The 21,619-nt window shown below is 48.9% G+C and overlaps 1 protein-coding gene across 2 annotated transcripts in view; it reads right to left on the bottom strand.

Annotated features, from left to right (window-relative positions):
- The window catches only part of Wipi2 (WD repeat domain, phosphoinositide interacting 2), a 35,398-nt gene extending 32,001 nt beyond the window's left edge, over positions 1–3,397 (bottom strand). The window contains exon 1 of one of the 2 annotated variants that reach the window (XM_005079963.4): positions 3,117–3,397. In XM_005079963.4, coding sequence (XP_005080020.1) covers positions 3,117–3,190 — 74 coding nt within the window. In that variant the 5' untranslated portion in view covers positions 3,191–3,397. Of the gene's footprint in view, positions 1–1,966; positions 2,008–3,116 lie in introns of those variants that run through there. The other variant, XM_040751279.1, reaches the window with a different exon arrangement.
- Between the last annotated feature and the right edge of the window lie 18,222 nt (positions 3,398–21,619).

The raw sequence follows: 21,619 nt of genomic DNA, 5'->3' as shown, positions 1-21,619 counted from the left end.
CTAGAGATGACTCTTTGGCTAGACTGGCTGGCCAATGAGCTCTGAGGATGAGCAACCTATCTCTATTCATGTGTCTACACAAGCCCTAGGGTTGCAGATAGTCCCCACCCTGCCTGGCTTTTACATGGGCACTAAGGAGCCAAATTCAAGCCCACATGCTTCAGCCCCATGGTCTTTTTTTTTTTTTTTAAAGACTGCATCTTTCTATTTCAGTGGTTCTCAACATTCCTAATGCTACAACCCTTTAACAGAGTTCCTGATGGTCGGTCGGTCGGTCGGTGGTAGCACACACCTTTAATCCTAGCACTTGGGAGGCAAAGGCAGGTGGATCTTTGTGAGTTGAAGGCCAGCCTGGTCTATAAGAGCTAGCTCCAATACAGCCTCCAAAGCCACAGAAAAAACAAAACAAAAACAAAAAATAGTTCCTGAAGTTGTGGTGACCCCAAACTGTACAATAATAATAATGACTATTATTAATTTTTGGAGACAGGGTTATTATTATTATTAATTTTTGGAGACAGGGTTTCCCTGTAGCTTTGGAGGCTGTCCTTGAACTTTGTAGACCAGGCTGGCCTTGAACTCACAGAGATCCATCTGCCTCTGCCTCCCAAGTGCTGGGATTAAAGGTGTGTGCTGCCGCCACCGCCCGGCCTTAAACTATTTTTGATGCTATGTTGTAACTGCAATTTTGTTAGTTATGAATTGTAATGTAAATATGTGGCATGTAACCCCACAAGGGTTGTGATCCACAACCGGAGAACCACTGGTCTATTTAGTCCTGGCTGTACTAAAACTCAATATGTAGATCAGACTGGCCTTGAACTCAGAGATCCTCCTGCTTCTGTCTCCCACGTGCTGGAGCTAAAGGTGTGTACCATCACACTGGGTCCCAGTTCCTCTTTTAAGATGCAGAAGCCCTTCCATGGAACCTTTCCTATCTCTTTCTTTCTTTCTTTTTTTGAGACAGAGTTTTTCTGTGGCTTTGGAGGCTGTCCTGGAACTAGCTCTTGTAGACCAGGTTGGTCTCGAACTCACAGAGATCCGCCTGCCTCTGCCTCCGGAGTGCTGGGATTAAAGGCGTGTGCCACCAACGCCGGGTCCTTTCCTATTTCTTTCACCTGTATCTTTAATAGTCATGTCACTCCACCGAACTCCAATACATCCCGAACTGGGAGTTCGTGGAATTCTCTATGTTTGTCTCTATGTTTCAAGGTCTCTTTGATATGCAAGTCTTGTTCTGAACTAGTAACTTCATGAACTAGTAGGTTAAGGGCTAAGGAGGAGTATGGATAGGTCCTGTTCAGGCTAGAGTGACTTTTATTGCACAGGAACTCAGCAGATGCAGAAACTGTTCTTAAAATTCTCTGTTTCAAGCAAGACATAAAACCTTGTAATAGAGATAGCAGGGCACAGTGGCGCATACCTTCAATCCCAGCACTCAGGAAGCAGCGGCAGGCAACTCTTTGAGTTCAAGGCCAACCTGGTCTACTTGGTAAATCCTAAGACAGCCAGGGCTACAGAGAAACCCTGTCTCAAAATAGAGAGATACCTTGTATTATAAGCATCTCCTACTGGTCCCCAAATCCTAATGGCACAGAAGCCAAATTGCTACTGGTTGGAACTGCTTTCCTCCCACCCAGATAGCACTGCTTATTCACTAGACAAACTGCAACAGGTTGTCCTGATAGCGCTTGTTGTGCTGGTCTTTGGGCATATACAACACAGCATTTAGCAGCCTGAATGTGTATGTGCTTTTGGAAGTGAGGTCATACTAAGTGCCAGTGTGTATACATGACGTATGTCTTCCTCACTTTACTTACACAGGGTCTCTCCCTGAACCCCAGAGTTCACTGACTCTGCTAACCTAACTAGTCAGTGATCTCCTGTCTCCACATCAAGAGTGCTGAGACTACAGGTAGCTGTCTAGCTTTTCTGTGGGTGCTGGGATCCTGACTCTGGTCCTCACCGTTGTGTGACAAGCACTTTATCCATCGAGTCTTCTCTCCAGCATCTTGCTAGCTTCAACTTTTACAGATCCACTACACTTCTAGACTCAGTGTCTTTAGAATTCTGTTCTGTAGGTAGAAAGACCCAGTGTGGTAGAAGAGGACACTAGGAGAGACAAAACCCCACTCCAGCCCCACCCCACTGTGAACCAACCGTAAGATCCAGAAAGGTGCTAGACCTTTCTGAACCTCACTGTCACATCTGTGGCTGGCCCAGGTGACCCACATCCTTCCAAATCTCGGGACAACTCCCTGTCTTGAGAATATCGAGAAAAGTTCACCTGTTGCACTTTCATTCAGGTGCTTGGCATTCTCCAATTGAACTTTTAGTTGGGGAAAAGAGAAACCCCAGTCTTTACCTTGCTAGTGCTATGCTGTCAGTGGCGGCCAACTACTTAGTGTGATGCCAAGTGACCCATTCCTTCTCCTCTTACATCACTTCCTCTTACTCACTTCCCAAGATGGCTCTTCTCCCTTCTAGTCTCATAACTCATCTTTCCTTCCTCAGAAACCTCATCTATTAACCACCTCCCAGGTATGCCAACCAGGGGGCCTTGAGGAACCAGACTGGGACCTATAGCAGGTCAGCCTGGTAAAACAGGGGACCGCATGAAGGTTCTCTTTTACCCCAGGAACAGCCCACCGTACCCCCACATTCCCCTTGAGGCACCCAGACCCCTTGAGGACAAAGTCTCTCTAGAACGAAGGCCTGGGTTTTGCTGTTTGATTCTTGTTTGGAAGAGGCAAAATTATCTGCCAGTAAAAACAGCAGAGAAGAAACAAGGGGTAAAAATAGAAAAACCATGAAAAGCGATAGAAGAGGCACCTAAGATGCAGAGAAATAGGGAGGCGGGCGATGCCCAGGGCGGCCGAGAAACCTATTCCGGGTGACAGGCACCAACGGGCGGGCGTGCACAGTTCCTTCCCAACTCTGCGAAACGCCAGGTCTGAGGACAGGTGGATGGGAACACCTCGAGTTCCATCACCTCCCCCGGCCCAGGAGGCAGCAGCGCTCGAGCGGCCGCGCGAGCTCAGGGTCCCCCTTGGACACCCCCAACTTGATCCAAGCCCTGACCTCTGACCCGGCCCCGTGCCCAAGCCCGGCCTTACGTGTTATCCTGGTTGAAGTTGGCGAACAGCAGCTGGCCGGCGCCGGCCTCCCCGCTCTGGCTCGCCAGGTTCATGGCTGCGCGCGCGCGACGGGCTCGGACCCCCTTCGCGGGAACGCGCGCGACGCAACTCGGGCGGCCCGCGGGAGCGCGCTACACTCAGGACCTGCTCCCGGTCCGGCTCTCAGCCCCGCTCGCCGCCTCTTGCTGCGCGGGGACCAACCGCCGCCTCATCCCGTCCCCACTCTTGTTTATGCTCCAGAGCCGGGACGGGCTGCGCGCTTGCGCGGCCCCGCCCACCCTCGCGACGCGCGGAGGCGTACGGCGCAGGCCCGCTGCGTAGGCCCCGCCTCTTCACCGCAGGCTCCGGTGGGGGTTTCCGGTCTCTTGCGCATGCTTAAAGATACGCTGGCGGAGAGTGGGCTGGTGCTTGCTGTCAGCGGAAGAGGGGTTACCTCGTTGGTCTAGCTACGATTGTCGTTGTTCATGGGACCTGTGCGCATCAACTTGCTTGTAGAGAATCTACGTTTTGCAGATTTGAAAAGCGAGGCTAATAACTGTAAAGAATTTGTCAAATGTTGGATCTGAGACTGGAAACGATTTCTCCATGGCTAAGATTAAAAAAACAAGAAACAAAACAACAACAAAATGATAGCATGGGTGTGGGCAAAGGGAAATTCTTATTCTGCTGGTGGGAGTGCGTCTGGTACAACCACTCTGGAAATCAGTGTGGAGAGTCCTCAAAAGGCTAGAAATATATCAACTGTGTGACTCAACTCTTATTCTTGGGCATATACCCAAAGGACTCTATATCTACTACAGAGATTTCTGTTCGTGTATGTTCATTGCTGCTCTATTCCTTATAGTTGGGAAATGGAAACTGCCTAGGTGTCCATCAATTAATGCATGCATAAGGAAAATGTGGCACATTTACACAATGGGTATTATTCAACTGTTAAGAAAAATAAAAATGATGAAGTTCATAGGTAAAATGAATGGAGCTAGAAATAATCTTTTTTTTTTTTTTTTGAGACAGGGTTTCTCTGTATAGCTCTGGTTGTCTTGGAACTCACTCTGAGACCAGGTTGGCCTCGAACTCAGTGATCCACCTGCCTCTGTCTCCCTGAGTGCTGGGATCAAAGGTGTGAAAATACACAGATTAATAGTTATGGGTTAGCAATTAAGACAGAGCTAGCCAATAAGAAGTCTTAGCCATCGGCCAATAGTTTTATAAGTAATATATAGTGTCTGTGTACTTGTTTGGGGTTGAAGGGCGGCGGGACCTGCTGGGACAGAGGCCCCCATCTTCACCTCCCCAGTTGTGAACCTTATGGGCTATAGTAGTGAGAGGCCTGGTAAAGCCTGCTCACCTGTGCAATGGTGGCGTGGATGCCATAGACGTCGCCAAGATGGCCTTTTGGTTTTATTAAATTTTTATGTTTATTTTACGTACCTACCAGTTTCCCTCCCCTCCTCTCTTCCAATTCCCTCCCCCCACCTCCCATCTACCCCCATCCCGTCCACTCCTCTTCCCTTCAGAAAGGGGTGGGCCTCCCATGGGAGTCAACAAAGCATGGCATGTCAAGTTGAGGGGGGACAAAACTCCTCTCCCTGCATCAAGGCTGGGTTGAAGCATCCCAGAAAGGGGGATAGGTTCCAAAAAGCCAGCTCACGTGCCAGGGCCAGGTCTGAATCCCACTGTAAAGGGCCCCACAAACAGACAAGCTACCGAACTGTCACCCCAGTGATAAGAGCCTAGGTTAGTCCCATGCAGGATACCTAGCTGTCAATACAGAGTCTGAAAGCTCCCACTAGCTCAGGCAAGCTGTCTGTGTTTTCCCCATCATGATCTTGACCCCCACCTTGCTTGTATAAGCCATCCTCCCTCTCTTCAAAAGGACTCCAGGAGTTTGACCCAGTGCTCAGCTTTGGATCTCTGCATCTGTTTCCATCAGTTACTGGATATAGGTTCTCTGATGACAATCTGTCTGATGTAATCAGTCACCAATCTGATTACAGGAGACGGCCAGTTCAGGCACCCTCTCCACTATTGCTAAGAGTCTTAGATGCAGTCATTTTTGTGGATTCCTGGGAGTTTCCCTGGCACCAGATTTGTCCCTAACCCTGAAATGCCCCCCCATCAAGATATCTCTTTCATTACTCTGGCCTCCAACTTGATCACGTTCCCATCCCCCACCCCCAGCTTACACAGGAGATGGCCTTTTCAACAAAGGAAATAAGTTCCTCCACCTAGCACAGCATCTGGAAATTATTTGAAGCAAGCTTAACTACTGTGTGGGGATTGACCAGGGTTGGAGAGGTGACAAACACATGGACACAAAAAAGCTGGAATTGGGTGGTCTGGACTCTGTTGGAGAAGCACCCAGGAAGCTCAGTATATTTATTACACAGACAGCCTTGACTACTCCCTCCTCCCATTTCTGTCTCAAGTGGTGCTGAGATTGTAGGCCTGCACCACTTGTCCAGCCATAGTTTATTTCAATCAAACAATCTATTTATGTATTTATTGTGGGACAGGATCTTATGTTGCTCAGACTGGCCCGGAACGCACTGTGTCAAAAAGGCTAGCCTCTAACTCACAGAGATCTGTCTGTTTCTGTCTCTAGAGTGCTGCTGTCTATTTTGAGAAAAAAAACTTCAGTTATTGCCTGATTGCCTCCAGTGCACCATGTAGATAAAAATGACCATGAAATCCTCATTGTCTTGCCTCCACTGAACTGGGAATATAAGTGTGAACCACTACACCCACTCTTATGACTTTATGGGGTGCTGGGAATCAAACCTAGGACTTTGAGCAAGCTAGCCAGGAACTAGCTCTTGTAGACCAGGCTGGTCTTGAACTCACAGAAATCTGCCTGCCTCGAGTGCGCCACCACTGCCCGGCTTAGTCAAAGTTTTTAGTTTGGATCTGCTCCTGTGATCCAGTGATGCTGGGACTGGGTAAACACAAGAGCATTGCCAGGTCACCCATGGGTCATCTCTGCCCACAGAGTGGGGGCAGCCTATTGCAAGTGCATAGATATCCTGTCCTCCATGCTGTCACTGATCCAGGAAGAACCTTCCTTGGCTTACTGTTCTTCATGCTCCAGTGCTTTCCACTGAAGTTAATGTCTAGTTTAAGATAAATTCAGTCCCATGGGCAAAACTGTGGAGCACCTATCCTTGAAGCTGGCCTCTTCTCTGGGCAGAGCCAGGGACATGCAGCCTGGCGAGGGCTGAGGACTGGCTTTTCTTGCTTGCTCTACAAATGAGCCCTTGTTGGGGCTGGGTGTGGGTGGTGGCCACTGCTTTTTTTTTCTTTTACTTTCTTTCTTTTAATTTTTGTATTAATTAATTTTTTTACATTCAAATCCCAGTTGCCCCTTCCTCCTCTCCTCCCGAACCCCCTACTCCCCCCCCCACCTCCCATCTGCTCTTCAGAGAGGGTAAGGCCTCCCCTAGGAAGTCCACTAAGTCTGTCCCATTACCTCATTGAGGCAGGACCAAGGCACCTCTCCACCCCTGCACCCCTGTGACTAGGCTGGGCAAGGTATCTCCGTATAGAATGGGCTCTACTAAGTCAGTTTGTGCATTAGTGTTAGGCTGGCTACTGCTCTTTTTGAATTTGTTTTGTTTTGAATGTATCTATATTTTATTGATTGATTTATGATGTCTGTGGAGGTCAGAGGACAGCTTTGTGAAGCTAGTTATCTCCTTCTACTGTTGGTTATGAGGGTGTCAAGTTTAGATCAGCAGGCTTGTAGGGCAAGCACTTTTATCCACTGAGCCATATCTCTGGCCGTCCTGTTGTGGAATATTTAACTATGTAAAGACATGCTGCATTTGCATTAATTAAATAAAATTAACCTGGGCTCAGAGAGGCAGGGTTTGCAACTAGTTGACAGGAAGTAGCAGAGAGAAGCATAGTGTGGGTGTTTTAGTTGGGACAGTGTAGAAGGAGAAAGGTTTTCGGGGACACCAGCTAAGAGAGGAAGTTCACCCTAGTCTTTGCATCTTGAGTTTTATTAGAATGATAGAGATTAGTTAGAACTACCTTTTAGTGGCAGCAACAGAGTCATTGTCTGGGGGGAACAGAATTCCCCAAGGCTACATCCTTAGCAGTCAGGCTGCTAGTGGTTTAAAATGCAGCCACTCTGATGAAGATAAAACATTACCTTCCTTTCCTTCTCTTCTTGAGACAGGTCTCATATAGCCCAAGCTATCTGTGAACTTCTGCTATAGCTGATGATGATATTAAACTCCTTTTAAAATATGATTTTATGTATATGAGAGTTTTGCCTGCGTATCTATATATGCATCACATGTGTGCAGTACCTGCAGAGGTCAGAAGAGGGCATCAGATCCCCTGGAGTTACAAACTGTGTGAGTGGCCTTGTGGGTTCTAGAAAGGAGCATCCTGTCCTCTGCCAACTCTCAAGCCCTGTGACCTTGAACTCCTGATTCTATCTGAACCTCTAAAGTTCTGAGGTTGCAGGTGTATGCCATGTACATTGAGTCTCACCTTGAACTTGCTATCTCCAGCCAACTGATCTTGAAGTCACCATCCTCCTGTGTCAGCCTCTGGAATTCTGCAATTAAAGATGAATGTCATCATGTTGTGCTTGACCTTGAGCTTCTGATCCTCCTGCCTCCACCTCCTCAATGCTGGGATTGCCAGTGCATGGCTCCCTGCCTGTTTCATTCCGGTCTGGAAAGGGAGCTCAGGGCTCCTGCATACCCAACCAGTGAGCTACAGCCACTTTCTATGGAATCTATTCTTTCTATCTCTTGCCTGCTATACAGATATGCTCCTGTGTTTAAAAATAGCATTTCCCAGGGGATAAGCTTCTATAGTGCCCATTTTCCCACAGTTTCTCACAGTTCAGACATCACATTTCCTCTCCACTGATTCACTAGGGAGTTAGTTTGATCCTGTGGCTTTAAATACCATCCCTGTTCTTTATTACCCCAAAGTAGCAGAACAACATTATTCAAAAGGAAGCAGTAGCATGGGTCAGAGAGATATATTCTTTTTTTTTTAATTTGGTTTTTCGAGACAGGGTTTCTCTGTATTGTTTTGGAATCTGTCCTGGAACTTGTTCTGTACACCAGGCTGGCCTTGAACTCACAGAGAGCCGCCTGCCTCTGCCTCCCGAGTGCTGGGATTAAGACATGCGCCACCAACGCCTGGGGAGAAATATTCTTTCAATCAGATTCACAGCCAGGAGCACTGGAGAATTGCTCCAGGATCAAGAACACACCTTCTTCATTCCAAGTTCCATTCCTAGCACCCAGGTCAGGCAGCTCACAAACATCTGTAGCTTCAGCTCCACAGGGTGAGGCGCCCTCTTCTGACTTCCTTGAGCACCTGCACTCATGTGCACATACCCACCAATGCACTCCCACACAAACACAGAAACACACACATACTAACTTTCCCCCCACAGGTTACATGAGTACTCGGGGGTCACCTGCGAGCAACCATGGTGTTTTTGGTTCCCACTTGTCTTCCTTCTGTCCAGTTGACTCCCTCGAGCTGCAGAATGTTTCAGCCAACTTTTCACTCAACTAGAGTTCCATCTGGCACTCTCCCAAGTTGTGTAAAAACCGAAATCTGACCTCCCTTACCTGATATGGGAGCTTGCCACCTGAGCCTGGAGGCCTGAGTTTGAACCCTTGAGCCTTCGTAAAAGTGGAAGGAGAGAACTGACTCCTCAAACTTGTCCTCTGACCTTCATAGGTGTGCTATGGCCACACCCCCCACTATCTCCCTCCCCGTTCCTCCATCCCTCCACTCCACCCCCCCCAAGTCAGGTCAGCGAGATGGTTCTGAAGGCACTTGTTTTTAGCTGGTCTGAGTTCATTTCCCAGCATTCACATAGTGGAGTGAGAGAACAGACTCCGCAGGTTGTCCTCTGACCTCCGCAAGGGCATTGTGGCATACACACAAGGCACACATACGTAAGTGTCATAACATTTATAAAAAATAATTTAAAAGTAATAAAATCCTATAGCATCTCCACTTAAAAAAACCCTAAAGTAGATGTTTTGGGCCCCCACAACTCCCCAAGCCTTCGCCGCTGTTCTAGCACAGCCTTCTCTTCCCCTCCCCCCTCTCCTCCCCCTCCTTTCCTTCCTTCCTCTATGTAGCCCAGGCTGGTTTTGAACTTCTGACACACGCATGTGTAATTTTCTCAAAGCTTGCTGTAGGGGCTACCAATGTGCCTGGCAGAGTCTTAGGCAGACAGTGGAATAAGGAAGCTTTTGGGAGATGGAGAGGGCTCAGGTGAGTGTTGATTGGAGGCTGTGGAAGCAGGGAAGCTGGGCGTGGCCTGTTAGAAGTTGGGCACCCTAAAGTGGGCTTTGTGGTGCCCGACTGCAATCCCAGTGCTCAGGAAGCTGAGACAGGTGGATCATCATGAGTTTGAGGCCAGTCTGAGTACACAGTGGTTTCTAGGCTACCTAGTCAGGCTCCCCAGAAATGGAATAAAAAGGGGACCTGAGGATGTGCGTCAGTGACAGGCGCTTGCCTAGCTGTGTGGAGCCCTGGGCTTGCCTTGTAGCAGTAACTGAACTTTTAACAGAAGTAGAGCTTAGCTGGCAGAGCGTCTGCCTAGCACACACAGAGTCCCAGGTTCCATCCCCACCGTCATGTGAACTGTGTCTGGCAGCGCAGGTCTATAATCCCAGCACGTGGGGTGGGAAGACTAGAGTCATGGGTAGGGAGTTCAAGGCCGGCTGGGGCTACCGAGAACATCTTAATAAAGAAATGTGTAACCATTGGATGGTATGGTAATTAAATTAATTAACATGATGCATCTTGGTGGCTGCTTCCTGAAGGTGACAGTCCTGCAGATGCTGCAAGCCAGTGGTTCTCAACCTCCTTGATGCTATGACCCTTTAACTCAGTTCCTCATGCTGTGGTGGATCTTCCCCAGCCCCTGCAACCATAAAACTATTCTTGTTGCTACGTCATGGCTGTAATTTTGCTGCTGTTATGATTCATAATGTAAATATCTGGTATGTGACCCCTGTGAAAAGGTCTGGCCACCCACAGGTTGAGAAACACTGCCCTAAGTAAACTATGGACCTATTCTCTATAATCATCATAGTGTGATTTTTCTTTACCACTGGCCACCAGAGGGCACCATGGTCCAGGATAGTGTCGAACTGTTGCTTCCCTGCTAGGCTAGGGTTTGTTCTAGACAGTAGCTCGAGCCCATCACACAGTTCACCCAGGCAGGCACTCTGAGGAGAGAAGGATGTCGGGTTTCACAGTCAGGACCCAGAATTTTAAGGGCTGAATATTCAAAAAATTGTTTATTTATTTTTATTTGCCTGCATGTGTATCTGTGTACTATGTGTGAGCCTGGTGCTCTTGGAGACCAGAAGAGGGTGTTAGGTCCCCCGGAACTGGAGTTTTGGGTGTTTGAGAGCCAACATGTGGGTGCTGGAAAACAGACCAGGTCCTCTGGAAGAGCAGCCAGTGCTCTTAAGCGCCAAGCCACGGCTCCAGCACGGAGCACGGCAGGAGCTGAGCTGTGGCACAGGCCCAGGACCCCAGGTGAGGACCTGCTGGGGCTGCAAATGAGTTCAAGGCCAGTCTGAGCAACATAGTGAGACCTTGGCTCAAAGATCAAATAATAGTCCTTCACCTCTTAAATAGGAGAGGGGAGGGGAGGGGAGGAGACGGAGGAGAGGGGAACTGTGTGTCTGCCTGGCATGGTGGCTCAAGGTTATAATCCCAGAATGTGGGCAGCTGAGGCAGGAGGATTTCCAGTTCAGGGCCAGCCTGGGCTACATAGTGACACTCTGTTTCAGAAAAAGAAAGATGGGCTGGGCCTGTAGCTTGGTTAGCAGAATACTGAGCTACCGTTCATGCAGTCAGGCAAAACCGGGTGATAGTGATGCATGCCTGCAATCAGGAACATCAGGAGTTCAAGGTCACCCTCGGCCACATAGGGAATCAGGGGCCATCCTGGGCTGCATGAGACCCTACCTCAGGAAAAGAAAACAAAACCAGGACTGTCTGAGACGACAAGTTCTGTGTCCAGGACCCACGCCATGGAAGAAGGTAACAGGTGCCTGCAAGTTGTCTTCCAACCTCCTACCCCCAACAAATAGCTAAATGCAACCAAAAGTTAAAGTAATTTTCCACAACATCACTGAAACATCAGTGGCAGCCTGAGCTATGCAGTGTGTTCAAGGCCAGCTTGGGCTACACAGTGAAATCCTGTCCCCAAAAGAAAACAAGTGGCCAGTGAGAAGACTCGGCAGAGTGAAGGAGCTCGCTGCCAAGTCCAGCGATGACCTGAGTTTGTTCTTGGAACCCATCTGGTGGGGAGAGAGAGCTGGCTCTTGAACGGTGCCTTCCGGTCTCCACATTCATCCCATGGCACACACATGCAAGTGCACTAGCCCCACACAACAAATAAATGCATGTAAGAGAAAATGAAACAAACGAAAGCAAAACCCTCCGATGCAGGCATGAGTCCCCCCCCCCCCCAATGAAGCCCTGCAGGAGGCAATCCACAGGTGGATGTGGTGTCTGGTGCCCTTGGAAAGCTGAGGCAGCAGGGCTGCTGATGTTAGTTTCAGGGCAACTTGGGGGGATTTGTAGTAAGTTCTAGATCAGCCTTCACTCTGTAAGACACTTTCACACAGGCAGATTATATGTTCAGCATGGCGTAGTCCTGGGAGCCTGACGGGGCAGTGAGGGAATGTAGAAAGGAAGAAAGGACACACACACACACACACACACACACACACATATATACACAGTCATACACAAACACACATACACACATGCACACACGTGTATATACACACACACATTCATATACATACACTCACACACACACCATGCACACATGCATACACACACAACACACACACAGAGACACATACATAAGACACATATACACACTCATACAAAAACACACACACACCACACACAGAGACACATACATAACACACATATACACACTCATACACAAACACACATACACACATGCACACACGTGTATATACACACACACATTCATACACATACACACACTCACACACAACAGGCTGTACTTGCTCTGGTGGAGCAGCACCACCGCTGGGACAACCTGGAGCCTCATCATGTTTATTACATCCAGCCCAGGGGGAGGGGTGAGCTAGTCTGGGTAGGAGGTCTCTGTAGGAAAGGCTCAGGCTGTAGTCATCCTAAAGAAGGAAGCTGTAGCTGCTAGTTTTTGCACACACCATCAACATCAGTATTCAGACCAGAGGGAGACTGGCAGTTCCTATGGTTCTGAGGAATCTGTCCTCTGCCCTTGTCAGTAATACACATTCACTAAGGACTCCATCCTCTCCTCACACATTCACTAAGGACTCCATCCTCTCCTCACACATTCACTCAGACGTCATCCTCTCCTCACACATTCACTCAGACTCCATCCTCTCCTCACACATTCACTCAGGACTCCATCCTCTCCTCACACATTCACTCAGACTCCATCCTCTCCTCACACATTAACTCAGGAATCATCCTCTCCTCACACATTCACTCAGACTCCATCCTCTCCTCACACATTCACTCAGGAATCCATCCTCTCCTCACACATTCACTAAGGACTCCATCCTCTCCTCACACATTCACTCAGACTCCATCCTCTCCTCACACATTCACTCAGACTCCATCCTCTCCTCACACATTCACTCAGGAATCCATCCTCTCCTCACACATTCACTCAGACTTCATCCTCTCCTCACACATTCACTCAGACTCCATCCTCTCCTCACACATTCACTCAGGACTCCATCCTCTCCTCACACATTCACTCAGACTTCATCCTCTCCTCACACATTCACTCAGACTTCATCCTCTCCTCACACATTCACTCAGACTCCATCCTCTCCTCACACATTCACTCAGGAATCCATCCTCTCCTCACACATTCACTCAGACTTCATCCTCTCCTCACACATTCACTAAGGACTCCATCCTCTCCTCACACATTCACTCAGACTCCATCCTCTCCTCACACATTCACTCAGGAATCATCCTCTCCTCACACATTCACTCAGACTCCATCCTCTCCTCACACATTCACTCAGACTTCATCCTCTCCTCACACATTCACTCAGACTTCATCCTCTCCTCACACATTCACTCAGACTTCATCCTCTCCTTACACATTCACTCAGACTTCATCCTCTCCTCACACATTCACTCAGACTTCATCCTCTCCTCACACATTCACTCAGACTTCATCCTCTCCTCACACATTCACTCAGACTTCATCCTCTCCTCACACATTCACTAAGGACTCCATCCTCTCCTCACACATTAACTCAGGACTTCATCCTCTCCTTACACATCACTCAGACTTCATCCTCTCCTCACACATTCACTCAGGAATCATCCTCTCCTCACACATTCACTCAGGAATCATCCTCTCCTCACACATTCACTCAGACTTCATCCTCTCCTCACACATTCACTCAGACTTCATCCTCTCCTCACACATTCACTCAGACTCCATCCTCTCCTCACACATTCACTCAGACTTCATCCTCTCCTCACACATTCACTCAGACTTCATCCTCTCCTCACACATTCACTCAGGAATCATCCTCTCCTCACACATTCACTCAGACTTCATCCTCTCCTCACACATTCACTCAGACTTCATCCTCTCCTCACACATTCACTCAGACTTCATCCTCTCCTCACACATTCACTAAGGACTTCATCCTCTCCTCACACATTCACTCAGGACTCCATCCTCTCCTCACACATTCACTCAGACTTCATCCTCTCCTCACACATTCACTCAGGACTCCATCCTCTCCTCACACATTCACTCAGACTTCATCCTCTCCTCACACATTCACTCAGACTTCATCCTCTCCTCACACATTCACTCAGACTCCATCCTCTCCTCACACATTCACTCAGGAATCCATCCTCTCCTCACACATTAACTCAGACTTCATCCTCTCCTCACACATTCACTCAGACTCCATCCACTCCTCACACATTCACTCAGACTCCATCCTCTCCTCACACATTCACTCAGGAATCATCCTCTCCTCACACATTAACTCAGGACTTCATCCTCTCCTCACACATTCACTCAGACTTCATCCTCTCCTCACACATTCACTCAGACTTCATCCTCTCCTCACACATTCACTCAGACTTCATCCTCTCCTTACACATTCACTCAGACTTCATCCTCTCCTCACACATTCACTCAGACTTCATCCTCTCCTTACACATTCACTCACAGCTTCTTTGGCACCACAGCAAATAAATAATAAAAATTCAGGATATTTGTAAGGTCCATAACAAAACCTTAGCAATCTACTTCTCCTTTCCCATCTAGTTACTTTGCCCTCTCTCTCTATTTCCTTCTCACTTGAATACTCTCCCTCCTCCCAGGCTGTCTTCCTCCATTGCCCACTCAGCGCACCCACTCCTATTCCTTTTCCTTCAGGTCCGTTTCTTCACTTTGCTGCCTCTTCACGACCTGGTTAGCTTTCTTACAAAACTAGACAGAGAAATCCTCAAGTCTGCCTGCTATCCAGCATTCCTCCCTCCCTCCCTCTCTCTCTCCCTCCCTCCCTCTCTCCTCCCTCCTTCCTCCTTACTTCCTTCCCTGGCTCCCTCATCTCTCACCACCCAGGCCAACCCCTGACAACAAAACAGTCCTTGACAGAACCCAGCCAGGTTCCTGTGAGTCCCTCCCCATCCTGGCCTCTGTGTGGGTCTCAGAAACACCCAGTTCACGGGCCACATCCTGGGATGACCCAGGCACTCTGAAAGGGCCTGCCAGAGAGAGATCATGGCGGTCAAAGGACTCAGTTTGCTCCATCCCACAGGGGCATGTAGTGAGATATCCACCCCGCCCCCACCTGTAGCACTGACCACGCCCATTTGCTGACATGATGGAGAGTGGTTTTAGGTCTCGGTCGGGGGTCGCAGAGAGCAGCCTGTGTGGATCCTTGGAGCTGGAACTTGTGGCTATTATCTGTTTTCTGTGTAAGTGCCTTCTCCCTGAATAAACTTTATTAACCTATATTGGTAATTCACTGGTATATAGGGACAGCAGCCACCAATAATGATAATCCTTTAGCCATCAATAGGGTTTCCTGGGGGACCAAAGCTCTTCCAGCCTCAGTTTCCCTCCTTGATCCCACGGAGCCTCCTCCTAGCTCTTTCCCTGCTGTCCACTTTTCTTTCCAATTCCTCTTTAAAAACAGCTTTTTAGTTGGGTGTTGGTGGCTCACGCCTTTAATCCCAGCACTCGGGAGGCAGACGCAGGCAGATCTCTGTGAGTTCGAGGCCGGGCTGGTCTACAAGAGCTAGTTCCAGGAAAGCCTCCAAAGCCACAGAGAAACCCTGTCTCGAAAAATGAAAAAAAAAACAAACAAACAAGACAAAACAAAACTTTTTTCCTACAAGATTTCATGTAGTCCACAAATTAGCCTTAAACTTACTGTAGCGCCCAGGCTGGCCTTGAACTCCTCATCCTGCCTCAGCTTCCCAAGTGCTGGGATCTCAGAAGTGCCCTGTTCCTCACCTTTAAAACGTCTAGAGCTAGCGGAGCATGGCGACTCACATGTTGAGGGAGGAAGAGTTTAATGCGGGGCAGCCTGGGCTACACAGTAAGGCCGGTACATAGTAAGAAAGACTGGGAAACAAGGACTAGACGCAGGTAGGTAGTGGCGTGTTAAAGGGCCTGGTTTCCCTCTCAGCTCTGCAAAAGTAAGTAAGTGGAGGAGGTAAGCGGCTGGGAGGAGGCTCAGTCCACACAGTGCGAGGATCTGAGTTCTAGCCCCCATGTAGACAAAGAAAGGTGTGGTGGCTGACACCCCTAGCTCTATGGAGGCAGAAACAGGAGGATACCTGGGACTCCTTGCTCCGCAGGACTAGCTGAATCGCCAGACTCCATGAGTCAGAAATCCTGACTCAAAAACGAAGACAGGGCAAGATGGCTCCATGGGAAAAGGCGCTTGCCATCAAGGTTAATGACCTGAGTTTGAACCCGGAACCCGCACCATGGCAAGAGGGAGTCAGCTCCACAAGTTGTTCTCCGGCCTCCACACCTGGGCTCTGGCCTGCTAGCCTGGTTTGAGTTCTAAGCATTGGTTCTGACATTCACATGCACGAGTGCGTACACACACACACACACACACACACACACACACACACACACACACACACACACACACAGCTTCCTAGATACCTCTATCCGAATCCAATTTGAGATCAGTTCTTGCTGGACTCCGTCTGGTGCAGTAGTTGCCGCTGATTAAAATCTGTGCTGACCATACCAGTTTTGTCTATCTTTGATATGCCCTCCCACTCCTCAGACCTGTGTGTGCCCCTGGGTGGTGGCTCCTACCGTCTCTGTCTCTCTGACCCGCCTGAGAGTCCCACAGGAAGGGAACAGTGCCCACATGGAGACCTCGCCCACGCAGAGAGGTTGAGGCACTGGAAGAGGAGTCTGGAGCCCACAGGAGGTCAGCCTGGGGTGAGACATGGCTCTCCTTTACTGTTATTAGTGCTGGGTTTCCCTTTTGATCAATGACATCACTGTTTGCTGAAATGACCCATGAATTAATGTCTATAGACAGCCAGACAAGTATTTGAGAGGTTGTTAGGGCACCAGCCTAGAATTCCCCAGTGAGGGGCTGGGGTGTGGCTCAGTGGTAGAGCACCTGCCTAGAATCCCCCAGTGAGGGGCTGGGGTGTGGCTCAGTGGTAGAGCACCTGCCTAGAATCCCCCAGTGAGGGGCTGGGGTGTGGCTCAGTGGTAGAGCACCTGCCTAGAATCCCCCAGTGAGGGGTTGGGGTGTGGCTCAGTGGTATGTAGCATACTTAAAGACCTGGTTCTCATCCCCAGCATTGCAATAAACAAACAAACAAACAAATACTTAAAAATAATAGAAAGGAACCACATAAGTGACTGGCACTTAAATTTATTGCTTGAACCAGGGAACAACCGGTTTGCAATTGCCGCAGTTACAGTGTATGTTGTGTGGCAAAACTTGTTGTCAGCTGGAGTAGAACTGTGTGGCACAGCCCTTGTCGAACATACAGGACACCTTGGGTTTCATGCCCAAACTTTCCAACAAAATCCTTGTAAAGTGTCGTTAGGAAACCAGACTCCATGAGGTCAGTGACAGCAGAATCCCCTCCTTATTTTGCCAGGTCTCTTTGATCCTAAAGCCACCTGCGCTGTTCAGTAGACATCAGTTCTCCACTGACTGTTTTTTGTTTTTCGAGACAGGGTTTCTCTGTATTGTTTTGGAAACTGTCCTGGAACTTGCTCTATAGACCAGGCTGGTCTTGAACTCACAGAGATCCTCCTGCCTCTGCCTCCCGAGTGCTGGGATTAAAGGCATGCGCCACCAACGCCCGGCTCTGACTGTTCTGGCTTAGAGAGGTAAAGTGGAGAAGCAGGGGGTCCCCACCACCCAGGCTTTCTAACCTTTCTCTGGGGGCCCTGCTACGCTCGCTGCATGTTCTCAGAAGGCCAGACTCTGCCATCCTGGAACTTCATGATACCCTGTGTCCTGCTGCTTCTCTTCCTCATGGTGGCTTCAATTCACAAGCCACAGGCTCTAAGTGGGCGAGGGCAGCCAGGAAGAGGTGCAGTGATGGCCATCTATAATGTAGATCTAGGATGAAGGAAAGGATGGGACCAGTCATGGTGTAATGCATTTGTAATTCTGGCACTCAGCGCACCAAAATGGCAATTCAGCTGTGGTCAGTCCAAGTCGTGTAGGGAAACCCTGACTCAAAAGCAAAATATAAAGGCCATAGGGCAATTGCAAAAGTTTGCTTATTGGTTCAGTTGGTAAGTTTCACTGCCTGTCTCTTACCTGGCTGCATTTGTTTGGCAGTTTTGAGGGTAGAGTCCAGGGTCTGGTGCATGGTTGGCAAGCACTTTACCACTGAGTCATGCCCCCAGCCCCTCACTGGGGGATTCTAGGCAGGTGCTCTACCATTGAGACACACCCCAGCCCCCTTACTGGGGGATTCTAGGCAGGTGCTCTACCACTGAGCCAGAACTCCTCTTCCAGTACTCTAGCCTTCTATGTCAGTAAGTGTTTGTGCAGCACTTGTAAGTCCTGGGTTCAATCAGCAACACCACAAAAGTATGAGAAGGAAAAGGAAGGGAGGAGGGAAAGAAGAGGAGGGAGGGAGGAAGGAAGTAGAGTGGTGAACTGTGAAGATGTAGGTTTGGTGGCCAAGAGTCCCTGTGATGTGGGCATGCCGGTGGTCCTCAGACTTCTCTCCCTGCTGCCAGCCACCCCACCAGCCACCTCCTTTACCTTTTCCCTCACACATAACCCCCACCTTGGAGCAAGAGCAAGAGTCAGGCCCTCTGTTGCCATAACAACCACATCCTAGCAGTAAAAATAGTAACTTATTTTTTATTCAGCTTCTGTAGCTGATGGAGAGGGAAATATACATTTCTAGAGTTGCTTTTCATTCCAGGGTCTCCTGCTGGCCTCCACAGAGCCCACTGCCAAGGCCTGCCTGAAGGTGGACAGCAGTAGGAGGGGACCACCAGCCCAGGGCGAGGTGGGGCACACAGTCTTGGAGCGGTCTGGTCTCAGTCTACTAGGAGCTGTGGCGACCAGTGGCCACTTGGAACCTGGCCTGGATTCTCTGGGGAGAAAGGCGACCAGGAAGGGTCAGGCCATGTTCAGCAGAAACCTTGGGAGTTGAGGTGTAGGGCTGGGCAGAGACTGCTGGCAGGCAGACGGGGGTTAATGTAAAGAGACTTAGGTCAACGGGTTGGCACAGGGCTTGCAATGTGGGGCTTATCTCTCACTGTGTCTGTTGGGTTGTGTCTTCTGGAGGTCTGTAGACGTTACTAGAGCTTCTGGGAGTTGTACTTAGCAGTGAACTCAGGGTGTTTCGAATGAGATTCAAATGCACAGGAATGTCCCCATGAGCTGTGTCCCTTAGGACTGTCTTCGTCCCCCTGAGATCCAGTATGCCCCATTCATACCATACCACTCTGACCACATAACCCTGGCTCACTCTCGTGTGTGTGTGTGTGTGTGTGTGTGTGTGTGTGTGTGTGCGCGTGAGTGCGCGCGCGTGCGCGCCTGCTCACGTGGCGTTCTCAAGTCAACTGGATGTCCTCCTCTAAAGCAGTGTCTCTCAACCTTCCTAGCATTGTGACCCCTTAATACAGTTCTTCATGCTGCGGTGACCCCAACCATAAAATTATCTCCCCTGCTACTTCACACTTCACGCTCGATTGCTACTTTATAACTGTAATTTTGCCACTGTTATGAATTGTAATGTAAAATCTGAATCACAGATGGTCTTGGGCGACCCCTGTGAAAGGGTGGTTAAACCCCCAAATGAGTCATGAGCAGGTTGAGAACCACTGCCCTATTGCTTTGCATCTTTTTATTTATTTTTTCTTTTTAATTTATGATTTTATTGTGTGCATATGAGTGTGCAGTCTGCATGTACGTATGTGCACTGCATGAATGTCTTGTGTCTAGGGTCCAGAAGAGGGTGCCAGGTCCGCTAGAGTTAAGGGTGGTTGTAAATTACCATGTGGATGCTGAGAACCAACCTAGGCCCTCTGCAAGAACAGCAAGTGCTCCTAACGACTGAGCCATCTCTAGCCCCTCTACCTATTTCTTTGACACAGGGTTTCTCATCAAATCTGGAGCTTGCCAACCAGACTGGACTGGCTGACCAGAAGGTTCCCAGGGTCCCACTGTCTCTGTATTCCCAGAACTGGGCTTATAGATGCATGCCATTGTACCCAGATTATATACAGGTGCTGGGGATCCAAACTCAGGTCCTCAAGCTTGCATGGCAAGAACTTTACCCATTAGATTGTCCCTCCAGTCTCTCATGGGATTTTGTTCCTCTTGCTCTTTTTTTTTTTGTGGTTGTCCTTGTCTTAGTATGCAGTTCAGACTAGTCTTAAAAGCAAGACCCTCTTGCTTCAGCCTTCTGAACGCTGGAATTACAGGTTTTAACTACCATATCTGGCCTTGTTACTCAGTGTTACTACGAGTTGCAAATGAACACACATCTTCATCCCAACTAGGACACACAAAGGACACATCAATATGTATTTGAACACACCTTCCTCTCACCTGTGCAAAGGCCTTATAGCCAATCCTTCTGCCTCATTAAAATTTTTTTAAAGTTACCATAAGCAGCAAAGAGTTTCATGTGGTATTTTGTTCTCTCTCTCTCTCTCTCTCTCTCTCTCTCTCTCTCTCTCTCTCTCTCTCTCTCTCTCTCTCGGCTAGATAGACCCTCTATTGATCAACCATGCTCCTGGCCTCCTATGCAGGTGCTCTACCACTGAGCCACACCCCAGCCCCTCACTGGGGGATTCTAGGCAGGTATTCTACTGGAGTAATGTGCCCCGCTTTCTTTTGATTTCTTCTTTGAGATAAAATCTTACTAAATTTTCTAGGCTGGCCTTGAATTTGAGCCTCTCGTGCCTTTGTAACCCAAGTGCTGGGATGACTACATTAGACATCTTGAACTTCTAATCTTACATCTGAGGCTGGTCAGCCTTATTTCCTAAGTACCCCAGGGCCTTTCCTTTGGCCTCTTCCTCTAGCGTTCTCATTCTCCCCTACCCTCTTTCTCCTTGTGGCTACTCCTGCCATGATCTCCTCCCCACCATCCACCTGTACCCTCTGGTCTTGCCTCACCAGGGTCTTGTGTGTGCCCACTCCGGGCCCAGCATTTGGAAAGCAGAGGTGAATCAGGTACTCCGTCAGTTTATTTCTTGTTCTAGCTCCCTTGATGCAGAGGTGTGGGTGGCATTTTCTCAGTCACCGGTAGGGCAGCAAACAAACATTGTTCTAAGAAGAACGAGGTCTGATGGTGAGTGTACATGCTGGCCGCTAGGGAGACTCAAGGTGAAGGATTGCAAGTTCAAAGTCAGCCTGGGCTACAGAGTGAACTCAAGGCCAGTTTGAGCTGTTCAGCCAGACCGCCTCAAAATGAAAAGTAAAAAGGGGCTGGGGATGTAGCTTAGCTGTAAAGTGTCCATCTGGTGTGTGCTGAGACTGGGGTTCACTGTCTAGTACTGGGTAAAAATAACTAATTAAAAGGATTAGGGCGCTGTGGCCCCAGATGGAGAAGCCATGCAGTGGGTGAGGAGAGGACTTCCCATAAACCTGGGGACCCTTCTGGTCATTGCAGCTACAGTTGATCAAGAAGCAGAGATGCCGGGCAATGGAGGCGCACACCTTTGATCCCAGCTCTCGGGAGGCAGACGCAGGTGGATTTCTGAGTTGGAGCCTAGCCTGGTCTACAGAGTGAGTTCCAGGACAGCCAGGACTACATGGAGAACCTCTGTCTCTTGAAAAACAAAAACAACAAAAAGAAGTCAAGATATACGAGTGCTGGCACTAAGTTAGAATTCTCTCTTTTATTCAAGGCTATCCCTCAGCTCAGGGAAAGGTCCAACCCACATTTAGGGTGGTCTTTCCCACCTC

Source organism: Mesocricetus auratus, unplaced genomic scaffold (genome assembly GCF_017639785.1).
Source record: "Mesocricetus auratus isolate SY011 unplaced genomic scaffold, BCM_Maur_2.0 Super-Scaffold_100008, whole genome shotgun sequence".
Taxonomy (NCBI): Eukaryota; Metazoa; Chordata; class Mammalia; order Rodentia; family Cricetidae; genus Mesocricetus; species Mesocricetus auratus.
The sequence above is the reverse complement of the archived record's forward strand: the minus strand, read 5'-3'. Positions and strand labels throughout refer to the sequence as shown.